At 43.9% G+C, this 12,377-nt stretch overlaps 1 protein-coding gene across 1 annotated transcript in view; it reads right to left on the bottom strand.

Moving 5' to 3' along the window:
- LOC140193892 (deubiquitinase DESI2) overlaps positions 1-6,784 on the bottom strand; it is a 68,702-nt gene extending 61,918 nt beyond the window's left edge. The window contains exons 1-3 of the mRNA XM_072251031.1: positions 6,577-6,784; positions 3,778-3,809; positions 1,910-1,982 (exon numbers count right to left, since the gene is read on the bottom strand). Of these exons, the coding sequence (XP_072107132.1) occupies positions 1,910-1,982; positions 3,778-3,809; positions 6,577-6,784 (313 nt within the window). The remainder of the gene's footprint in view (positions 1-1,909; positions 1,983-3,777; positions 3,810-6,576) is intronic.
- Between the last annotated feature and the right edge of the window lie 5,593 nt (positions 6,785-12,377).

Raw genomic sequence — 12,377 nt, 5'->3', positions numbered from 1 at the left:
GAGAGTGGGAATAAAGGCTTTCTATTCTGGCTGGCTGCCAGATATCAGTGGAGTTCCACAGGGGCCGGTGTTGGGACCGCTGCTTTTTATGATGTATGTCAATGATTTGGACTATGGAATTACATAATGGAGTTGTGGCTAAATTTGCTGATGATAGAAAGAAAGGTGGAGGAGTGGGTAGCGTTGAGGAAACAGAGAGCCTGCAGAGAGACTTAGATAGTTTAGGGGAATGGGCAAAAAAATAGCAAATGAAATACAATGTTGGGAAGTGTATGGTCATGCACTTTGGCGGAAGAAATAAACGGGCAGACTATAATTTAGATGGGGAGAGAATTCAAAATGCAGAGATGCAAAGGGACTTGGGACTCCTTGTGCAGGATACCCTAAAGGTTAACCTCCAGGTTGAGTCGGTGGTGAAGAAGACAAATGCAATGTTGGCATTCATTTCTAGAGGTACAGAATATAAGAGCAGGGATGTAATGTTGAGGCTCTATAAGGCACTCGTGAGACCACACTTAGAGAACTGTGTGCAGTTTTGGGCTCCTTATTTTAGAAAGGATATACTGACATTGGAAAGGGTTCAGAGAAGATTCACAAGAATGACTCCAGGAATGAAAGAGTTACCGTTTGAGGAACGTCTGGCAGCCCTTGGGCTGTATTCCCCGGAGATCAGGAGAATAAGGGGAGGATCTCATAGAAACATTCCGAATGTTAAAAGGGCTGAACAGATTAGATATAGCAAAGTTACTTCCCATGGTAGGGGAGTCCAGGACAAGAGGGCACAACTTCAGGATTAAAGGATGTCCTTTTAGAATAGAGATGTGGAGAAATTAGAGGGTGGTAAACCTGTGAAATTTGTTGCCTTGAGTAGCTGTGGAGGCCAAGTCATTGGGTGCATTTAAGGCAGAGATAGATAGGTTCTTGATTAGTCAGGGCATCAAAGGGTTTGGGGAGAAGGCAGGGGAGTGGGGATGACTGGAAGAATTGGATCACCCCATGATTTTTGGCAGAGCAGACCCAATGGGCCGAATGGCCCACTTCTGCTCCTATATCTTATGGTCTTACATCTATAGAAATCAGCGAGTTTTTTGGTGACACACCAAATCTCCTCAAACTCCTAATGAAATATAACCACTGTCTTGTCTTCTTTATAGCTGCAGCGATATGTTGGGACCAGGTTAGATCCTCAGAGGTATTGACACCCAGGAACTTGAAATTGCTCTTTCTCTCCCCTTCTGAATCCGCTATGAGGACTGTTGTGAGTGCCCTTGTCTTCCCTTTTTCGAAGTCCACAATCGGTTCTTTGGTTTTACTGACGTTGACTGCAAGGGTTGTTGCTGCGACACTACTCAACTAGCTGGTATATCTCACTCCTGTATGCCCTCTCATCAACATTAAGCATTAGAGATTTATCAGTGTCAGGGATATGTAGACTGTGTCGTCTTCAAGGATATGAACAGGAAACTAAACACCAACTTTTAAAGGGATTGTGCTCATTGTTAACATTATGGCAGAATGCATCCATAACCTCAGATAATATATATTTCTGGATGATTAACCAATGGGGATGTCTCTGTTTCCCCACATTGCCAGTCCCTCTCCATTTTCCTGTAGTCTCTACTAGTTTTACAGAGTAACCCAACGAATTTTGCAAAAAAAATCAGCGAAATCATTACATTTTAGACTTCTTTTCAGCTTACACAGTATATCGTGAGAAAAAGAAGGCAATGTAGTTTTACTCTTAGAATGAATGTAAATGCTAATACTGGCAAAGATGATCTTCTGATGTTTATCACTACCTAAAGTATGATCTGTCTGAGGTCTATGACAATTCATGCTGAGACTGGTGTGAAGAAATGAGGTGCAAGTACAGTATACTCGGTGTACAGTACAACCTGTCAGTGCTCACCTCTTCCGTATAGTTCAATACCCGAATGAAAAACTCCTATTCCAAGTGTGGATGTGTACTCGTTAATCCAATACTGCAAAAGAAACACAAACAGTTTATTAATGAGATGGTCACAAATTCTGGCTTTGCAGTGTCTAGGTGCTAACAAGGCATTAAACACATAATTGCTTTGTTCATCACTTTCAGAAGGAATGATTTTATACTTTTTTGGCTGTATAATCATGACAGTGCTAGTTCCAGACAGAGTGTAGATAATTGAATTCTAACTTACCATTCAAGCCTATTGACTGCATTGCTCTAAATGGCTGGGCTGAATATTATATGTATGCTATTTTCATATAATACTCCACTCACTGTTCATTTTCTACAGCTTTTACACTGATTATATTGGGGATGGGGAATTCCTACAGCTTTATTCAGAAGCTCTGTTTCCTCTGTGTTTAAACGTTGTCTATTTTCTGACCAAATTGATTTCATTTGCTGCACTGTGACTTGCATCTGCACCTGTCTCCAACAGATACCATGTTATCAACAGATACTCCATCAACTTCCTCACAATGCAATTTCAATTTCAAATATGTCATCAAATCACAGCATGGGGCATTTTCTTCACTCTGACAAATAAGTTTTGTTTAAGTGGAAAAATAATATGCAGGATTACATGGGATATTTGGAACAGAAAGAACCAACTTGTCCAAGCTGATATTCATGCACCACTCCAGCCTCCGCTCTTTTCCATGACTACATCTATCACTGTAACCCTCTATTCTCTTCTCCCTTCCATTCTTTTACACCCTCTCCTTAATCCCATCCATGCTTTTTACTTCAAATACATATTGTGATCAGGTGTTCCACGTTCTCACTAAACTTTGGATAAATAACCTCTCTGCATCTACTTGATCAAAAGTTCTCATTGTTTTAAAAGTCACTGTTAGATCACCCCTCAGCCTTGCTTTCTCAAAAGAAGAGACCCAGTGTGTTCCTTTCCTGATCCATGTAACCTCTGATACTATCCTTGTAGATCTCCACTACATCCTCTAGAGCAGGGGTTCCAAACCTTGGGTCCATGGACCCCTTGCTTAATGGCATTGGTCCATGCATAAAAAAGGTTGGGAACCATGTCTAGAGTATCTCTATATTCCTTTTACAATGATAACAATTTAAAATGAGGTATTCCATTTTATTTGATATTACTGGGTAAAATATCACTGTATGAGTACATCTTAGTGTATTGTAAAAATATCAGTGAACACATCGTGGTAACCTCTTTGGTAGCACATACTTGTACACCTTTCCCTCCCCTACCTTCTTATTCTGGCTTCTTCCCCCTTTCTTTCCAATCCTGAAAAAGGGTCTCAGCCTGAAATGTTGACTGTTTATTCATTTCCATAGATGCTGCCTGACCCGCTGAGTTCCTCCAGCATTTTGTGTGGGTTGCCTTGGAAGTCCAGCATCTGCAGAATCTCGTGTTTATGATAACACTTCATGGTGCATGAATGTAGCAGTTTTGTTGTATTCTTGTTCTCATGAGCTAGAACATCTAATAATTAGGTGCTGTTCTTTTTACTTACCAAGAGAGTTCTCTTCCATGACATGCCAACTTCACATAACACCAAAGGCAGATGTTAAGCAAGCACTTGATGTAATTCGCAAACAGGGAACAGCCTACCCCAAAGCTTCAAATCATTGCCAAGGACTTCAATCAGGCTTGCTTGAAGAAATTTCTGCCCGATTATCGTCAACCTATGACAGCAACACAAAGGATCCTAACGCACTCAACCACTGTTAAGACTATGATCAGGAATGCCTACCACTCCATCCCTGACTGCATTTCGGGAAATCTGATCATCAGGCTGTCCTCCTCCTACCTGGACACAGGAAGAGGCTAAAGAGCAGGGCACTACAGGTGAGGAAAACAAAGAGATGGTCATGAGAGGCCAAGGAGTGGCAATGAGATTGCTTCGAGTCAATGGACTGAGACATGTTCAATGACTCATCAGAGGATCTGAACAAATACACCACAGTTGTTCACGGACATTACAAAAACATTCATGGACAAGTGTGTCTTCACAAAATCATTCAGAGTCTTCCCCAACCAAAATCCCTGAATGAACCAGGAGATCCCCAATTTGCTGAGGGCTTAGACCAATTGCGACCAAGGAAAGTACAGGAGAGTCAGGTACCACTTCAGGAAAGGCATCTCACATATGAAATGGCAATTCTGGACCAAACTTAAGTCACGGAAGGATGCTCAACAGCTGTGGCAGTGCTTAAATACTATCACTTCCTACAAAGTAAAACCAAGCGACATATGTGACAACAAGGTTTTGCTTCCAGGTGAGCTCAATGTCTTTTATGCTTACTCTGACCAACAGAACATGGAGGCACCTTCACGGACTCCATTCATGTATGGAAAATCTGACACAAAGTAGTGGATATGGCCCAGTCCATCACAGATAAAGCCATCTCCACCATTGAGCACATCTCCCTGGAGCATTATCACAGGAAAGCAGCATCCATCATCAGGGACCCCCACCACCCAGGTCATGCTCTCTTCTTGCTGCTGCATTAGGAAGAAGGTACAGGAGCAACGGTTCCCACAAACTATGGACTCTCTTTCAAGGACTCTTCATCTCACGTTCTTGATATTTATTGCTTTTTTTTCTCTTTTGTATTAGCACAGTTTGTTGTCTTTTGCCCCTTGGTTGTTGTCCGTCCTGTTTGATGCGATCCTTCATTGATTCTATTGTGGTTCCTGGTTTTACTGAGTGTGCCCATAAGAAATGAATCTCACAGTACATATATGTACTTTTATAATAGATTTACTTTGAATTTTTGAACTTTGAGCTCCTGACAACCCTGTGATTTCAGTCTCTGAGGCGGATGTGAGAGCATCCTTCAGGAAAGTGAACCCACGGTAAAAATCTGGCCCAGATGGTGTACCTGAGCTACAATAAACTGGAGTGTTACTGATATCTTTAATCTCTCGCTTTGACAATCTGAAGTTCCCACCTGCTACAAGCAGGCTTCAAACATACCGATGCCAAAGAAGAACATGGTAACCTGTCTCAATTAATATCATCCAGCAGCACCTACATGCACTGTGATGAAGTGCTTTGAAAGGTTGGTGATGAAATATATCAACTCCTGCCTGAGAAGCGACTTGGACCCGCTCCAATTTGGCTACTATCTCAACGGGTACCTCCCCGTGCAACTGGATTCTCACTTCTCACTTGCAGACCCCGGTCAGTGCAGATTGGTGACAACATCTCCACGATTACCATCAGTACAGGCCCACCACAAGGCTGTGTGCTTAGCCCCCTGCCCTACTTGCTTCATACTTGTGACTGTGAGGCTAAGTATAGCTCCAATGCCACATTTAAGTTTGCCAATGACCCCGCTGTTGTTTGCTGAATCAGAGTTCAAAGTATGTTTATTATCAAAGTAAGTATACTCTATACAACCTTGAGATTTGTCTTCTTGTAGGCAGCTACAAGACATAGAAGTGCTTAAGATGACGGGATTGATTGTGTGGATAACCAGAGGCTTTTTCCCAGGGCTGAAATGGCTAACGCGAGAGGGCATAGTTTTAAGATGCTTGGAAATAGGTACGGGGGCGGATGTCAGAGGCAATTTTTCACACGGAGAGTGGTGGGTGTGTGGAATGCACTGCCAGCAAAGGTGGTAGAGGCGGATAAAATAGTGTATTTTAAGAGACTCTTAGATAGCTACCTGGAGCTTACAAAAATAGAGGGGTATTCAGTTGCAAAATTCTAGGCAGTTTCTAGACTGGGTTACAAGGTCGACACAACATTGTGGGCCGAAGGGCCTGTAATGTGCTGTAGATTTCTATGTTCTATGTAAACACAATACAATCCATTTAAAAAAAAACGACATCCCACCTCTCCCGGAAGTTCCAGGAGTCTCCCGCATATTAATAGTGGCTCCCTGATGCCCGCAAATTATGTACAATGTCCCGGAAACCAATTTTTCTGAGAGCGAGAGAGCGTGCAAGAGCAACAGAGAGAGGGAGTGAGAGAGTGAGAGAGAGAGAGAGAGAGAGAGAGAGAGAGAGAGAGAGAGATGACAGAGTGTTCCAAAAAAAGAAAATATAAAATGTATATCACCCCAGACTACACTAAAGTGTACCCCTGCCTAATAGGGGTCAAAATAATGACAGTGTTGCTCGCTGCACTGTTTGCAACAGTGACTTTTCTATTGCCCATGGTGGGTTAAGACTGTAAAAGACATGTTGAGGTGAGTTTAACAGGTGTCATTCGTTTATTAGCGTAGCTAACGTTATTTAAACTAGCTGGCTAGCTGCTAAGGAGCTACTCTACTGCAGACATCCCACCTCTCCTGGAAGTTCCGGAGTCTCCTGCAAATTGATAGTGCTACCTCCCTGAAATGAGTTTCTGCAGGGTGGGATGTCTGAAAAACCCACACAATAAAGACCATCAAACACACAATGTGCGAAAATAAAGAACAAATAGTGCAAACGGTAAAAAAAGTAAACAAATAACACACAGAACATGAATCAGAGTCCCCAGTAGTGAGTGCGGCCGCTGAGCCAATTCAGTGCTGAGGCGAGTGAAGCTGGTCCCAGAGCCCGATGGCTGCACGGTCAGCCCAGGACTGAGGCGAGTCCCAGTGACTACAGGCCACACCTGCAGAGCCAGTCCAGTGCCGACACGGGTAAACCTCGTAGAATTGTGAACTCAACAGCGCTTCAAACTGCTCAAACCGTAGAAAAAATCCAAACAAAGGCACATGGAACATGAACAGCAGCTCCCTGAAAGTGAGTCCACAGCTGCGGAGCACATTCAGCGCCGAGGCGGGTGAAGCCCGTTCAGTGCCGAGGTGAGAGAAGCCCATCCAGTGCCGAGGGGAGAGAGGCCCGTTCAGTGCCGAGGGGAGAGAGGCCCATTCAATGCCGAGGGGAGAGAGGCCCATTCAATGCTGAGGGGAGAGAGGCCCGTTCAGCGCCGAGGGGAGAGAAGCCCGTTCAATGCCGAGGGGAGAGAAGCCCGTTCAGCGCCGAGGGGAGAGAGGCCCGTTCAGCGCCGAGGGGAGAGAGGCCCGTTCAGCGCCGAGGTGAGAGAAGCCCATTCAACGCCGAGGGGAGAGAAGCCCATCCAGCGCCGAGGGGAGAGAGGCCCGTTCAGCGCCGAGGTGAGAGAAGCCCATTCAACGCCGAGGGGAGAGAAGCCCATCCAGCGCCGAGGGGAGAGAGGCCCGTTCAGTGCCGAGGTGAGAGAGGCCGTTCAATGCCGAGGGGAGAGAAGCCCGTTCAGCGCCGAGGGGAGAGAGGCCCGTTCAGCGCCGAGGGGAGAGAGGCCCGTTCAGCGCCGAGGTGAGAGAAGCCCATTCAACGCCGAGGGGAGAGAAGCCCATCCAGCGCCGAGGGGAGAGAAGCCTGTCCAGCACCGAGGGGAGAGAGGCCGTTCAATGCCGAGGTGAGAGAGGCCCGTTCAGCACCGAGGCGGGTGAAGCCCGTCCAGGGGTCTGATGGTTGCAGGGCAACAACTGCTCCTGAACCTGGCAGTGTAGGACTCCTGCAAATCCCAGCCGGTGTGTTACGTGCTCAAGGAGATCTGGTTTTTTTTGTGAGAATGATGTAATGGTCTTTTGGAGGTCACCTGACATGATTTTCCCGCCGATGTGAGGTCACGTGATGACATGTGCCCCCTGACTATATAAGGATCGACCCAAGTGACGCAGTTGGGTTTTCAGTTTGTAGATTTCCAGGTAGAACGTGCTGTATCTCCGTTTCTGTTGCGTGTTTGTTTTTGGTGACGCAGTTTCATTTTTAAAACGGAGTGTGCGTTCTGTTGCAAAATACCATATTATTTGGACTGGAAATTTTTGCTAAATGCATTGATTTACTCAATTCCAACATTAGAAGGGAGAGTGAAGAATATATCGAAGTTACAGGATCGAAGGATCGAGAGGAGTCAGCATCGTTTGGCAATTTAATAAAGGATCGACCTTATTGAGTCTTCGTTGGAGGAGTAGTTACTGCATCGAGATAACTCTTGCCAAAAAGAGCAAGTAGTTCATGCAAAAAGGTGCTCTCTCTCTCTCTCTAAAGGAATTTAAACTGTTTATTTTCGGCATCGTGAATCCTGTGGACAGAACCAGCAGTAAAGTTGCGTCTGTGAAGAAATCCTTCTCCAGAGAAGTCTCTCCCAATTAAATGTGTAGATCTGTTGGACTTTCGAAGTTATCGCTTTAAGAACTGTTTTCACATTTAACGCTTTAAGAACCAGAGCTGAGTGGCGAGTTGGTGAATAGCTGCGTATCTGTTAACTTCCGGTTAAAGTTTTCATTTGTTTATTTTTCCTTATTGTTTATCCGTGTTTAATGAATGTTTGGTTGTTTTTATATAACCTGTCTCGATTGATATTCATTGTTGCCATTTACATAACAGGTGACAGTAGCAAGAAGAGAGGGAGACTGGTCAAACGCGGACAGACAGCGCTGAACACCTGTTCATTTCCCATTCTCGTCCCCAATGACGTTAATCTTGTTCGACACTTTAACTGGTGCGGAGTAATGGAGCCAACCACGGGTTCGGCTTTCTCCAGCAGGACTTGGCGCAGTGTACGCCCCCAGTTACGGCCACCCCAGCCATACATGCACTCTTAAGAATCTACTTCGCTGAATCCCCCAGAAGATCCCCTACCCTGCTACTCCACACCCACACTTTGGGAAGTCTGATCACCTGTCTGTACTTCTACTCCCTGAGTATAGGCAGAGACTGAAGACTGCAGCAGCAGCAGTGAGGACCAAGAAGGTATGGACAAGGGAAGCACAGGAGCGCCTAAAGGACTGCTTTGAATCGGTGGACCGGACTGTATTCAAGGATTCATCTTCGAATCTGGATGAGTATGCTGCAGTTGTTACCGACTTCATTAAAACCTGTGTGGATGAGTGTGTGCCTACAAAGACTTATTCTACATTCCCAACCAAAAGCCGTGGATGAACCAGGAGTTCGTCATCTGCTGAAGGCTGGATCTGTGGCATTTAAGTCTGGTGACCCAGGCCTGCACAAGAAAACCAGGTATGACTTGCGGACGGCTATTTCAAGAGCAAAAAGACAATTCTGAGCAAGATTGGAGGCGCCATCGGATGCATGTCAACTCTGACAGGGTTTGCAGGACATTACTTCCCACAAAGCAAAACCCAATAGCATGAATGGCTGCAATGCTTCACTACCAAATGAGCTCAATGCCTTCTATGCCTGCTTTGAAAGGGAGAATATAACTACAGCTGTGAAGATCCCTGCTGCACTTGGTGACCCTGTCATCTCTGTCTCTGAGACCAATGTTAGGCTGTCTTTAAGGAGAGTGAACCCTCACAAGGCAGCAGATCCCGATGGAGTACCTGCTAAGGCTCTGAAAACTTGTGCCAACCAATTGGCAGGAGTATTCAAGGATATTTTTAACCTCCCACTGCTTCAAAAAAAACAATTATACCAGTGCCTAAGAAGAATAATGTGAGTTGCCTTAATGACTATTGCCCAGTAGCACTCACATCGACAGTGATGAAATGCTTTGAGAGGTTGATCGTGACTAGAATGAGCTCCTGCTTCAGCAAGAACCTGGATGCATTGTAATTTGCCTGTCATCACAATAGGTCTACAGCAGACACAATCTGAATGACCCTTCTCACAGCCTTAGATCACTTGCACAATACCAATGCCCATGTCAGGATGCCGTCCGTTAACTATAGCTCAGTGTTTAACACCATCATTCCCACAGTCCTAATCAATAAGCTACAGAACCTGGGCCTCTGTATCTCCCTCTGCAATTGGATCCTCAACTTCCTAACCAGAAGACCACAATCTGTGCAGATTAGTGATAATATCTCCTCCTCGCTGACGATCAATACTGGTGCACCTCAGGGCTGTGTGCTTAGCCCATTGCTGTAATCTCTCTACAACCATGATTGTGTGGCTAGGTATAGCTCAGTACCATCTATAGATTTGCTGATGATACAACTACTGTTGGTAGAATCTCAGAAGGTGTCGAGAGGGCGTACAGGAGAGAGAAATACCAGCTAGTTGAGGGGTGATGCAGCAACAACCTTGCACTCAATGTCAGTAAGACCAAAGAGCTAATTATGAACTTCAGGAAAGTTAAGACGAGTGAACATGAACGAATCCTCATCGAGGTGTCAGAAGTGGAGAGGGTGAGCAATTTCAGGCTACTGGGTGTCAAGATCTCTGAAGATCTAATCTGGTCTCAACATATCAATGCAGCTATAAAGAAAAGAAAACAGCAGCTATATTTCATTAGGAGTTTGAGAAATTTGGTTTGTCTCCTAAAACACTCAAAAACTTCTATAGATGTACCGTGGAGAGCATTCTGAGAGGCTGCATCACTGTCTGGTTTGGGGAGGTGGGGGGAGAGCTACTGCACAGACAGAAAGAAGCTACAGGAAGTTATAAAATTAGTCAGCTCCATCTTAGATACAAGTCTCTGTAGTATCCAAGACAACTTCAAGGAGCGGTGCCTCAGAAAGTTGACGCCCAATATTAAGGACTCCCTTCACCTAGGACATGCCCTCTTCTCATTGTTGTCATCAGGTAGGAGGTACAGAAGCCTAAAGGCACACACTCAGCGATTCAGGAACAGCTTCTTCCCTTCTGCCATCCGATTCCTAAATGGACATTGAACCCATGAACACGAAGCCATTTTAAAAAAAAATATATTACTTCTCTTTTTCGACTATTTTCGATATATTTAATAAACATACACATACTTACTGTAATAGGTTTATTTATTTATTTTTCTTTCTATATTTTCATGTATTGCAATATTTATTCACAGACAAGAGAAAATCTGCAGATGCTAGAAATCTGAGCAACACACACAAAATGCTGGAGGGACTCAGCAGGCCAGGCATCATCTGAGGACAAAAGTACAGTCGAAGTTTCAAGCCTTCCTGCCAAAGGGTTGCAGCATGAAATGTCGACTGTACTTTTTTCCATTGATGCTGCCTGGCCTGCTGAGTTCCTCCAGCATTTTGTATGTGCTGTTCGCAATATTTATTACTTGTTTATATTTTTGTATTTGCACAATTTGTTGTCTTTTTCTCATTGATTATTTGTCCCGTCTTTTTCATGGCAGTTTTTCATTGATTGTATTGCGTCTCCTTGTACTTATTGTGAATGTCACAAGAAAATAAATCTCAGGGTACTTTATGGTGACATATATGTACTTTGAGATTAAATTTGCTTTGAACTTTGAACATCCTTCTGGAAAACAAATTTACTGTAAGTACATCATCAGGATCAACCAGCCCAAGCTTAAATCTACAGTATGTCCAACCAAGCTACAATGTCCTGAAATGTTGTCTTCCCCAGCACACACCGTTGACCACACATGAGCATCACGCTTATTAAAAAATTCATGCAGTTAGACACCATCTTTCATGCTAAGGTTATTAATTTACTGCACTCACAGTGTGTTAAAACTTTCTCAAAAATTACCCGCTGGAAGCTTTCTTTAGTGTTTTTAATGAGAAATCATTGCGACGTTGCAGAATGTTAAGTAACACACACGTTTTAAATTCAATACAGAATCATCATGTGACTGAATGTACAAATACTATCAATTATTCTCACAATCAGTGTTAACCAGGGTAATACATACATGCAACATTCCATAACTATGTCGTGTAGAGCAGTGAACTTGCAGCCCAACGATAGCTTAATAGCGATAAACAATAAAGATAATACTTCCTTCAAAGTATATCTACTAAATGTTTACCAATATTAAGAACGTTTAAGGCCCATGGAGATTGCTGTTTCAAGGGCAAATAAAGAGTGGATGGAGATGGATGTCTTTCTACCGTTTTTTCTCTAAGTTGAAATCCAAATGAACCTGTGCAGTAAATGAGGTAAAACAAAGGCTTGCAAACAGGAAGTGATATTTATACAAAATGAATGCATACAAAAAAATTAACAGCGCCTCTAGAGATAGAACGCTCTCTGTCTGACATTCATGATGACAAACTTAACCACTGAAACTAAAAGTCAAATGATCATTTCATTATGTCTTTGATAAAAAAAGGACAGTCTCAAGAGAATGGTCTTCAAAGCTATCTTACTGCACAGTTCTTCACCATTCTCACTTTGAAAATGCCGTCCTTGATAACACACTTGCTCGTGGTAGTGTCTGATGAGCAGACCGGTCACACAGTGCTCATCCAAAATGGTGACGGGGGAAGGTACCTCTGAAGTGAGTTGTGACCTCGTAATACGTCGTCGTCGTGGTGGCTATCCCTCGAGGTCAAGGATGATGGTCTTCGTTCTGTTGATCTACTTATGGGCTCTCAAGTAGCTTATGAGTCCAATCTTGGCTTTGGAAATTCTTTCGCATTCAGGGCAGGTAGCTCCAGATGGCAGATCGGGCTTTGGTTGTTGCTGCCTCTCTTTCCATTTTCTTCTCTTTTCTTCTAA

Source organism: Mobula birostris, chromosome 1, assembly GCF_030028105.1.
Source record: "Mobula birostris isolate sMobBir1 chromosome 1, sMobBir1.hap1, whole genome shotgun sequence".
Lineage (NCBI taxonomy): Eukaryota > Metazoa > Chordata > Chondrichthyes > Myliobatiformes > Myliobatidae > Mobula > Mobula birostris.
Note: the sequence above shows the minus strand (reverse complement) of the source record. Positions and strands in the feature narration are given on the sequence as shown.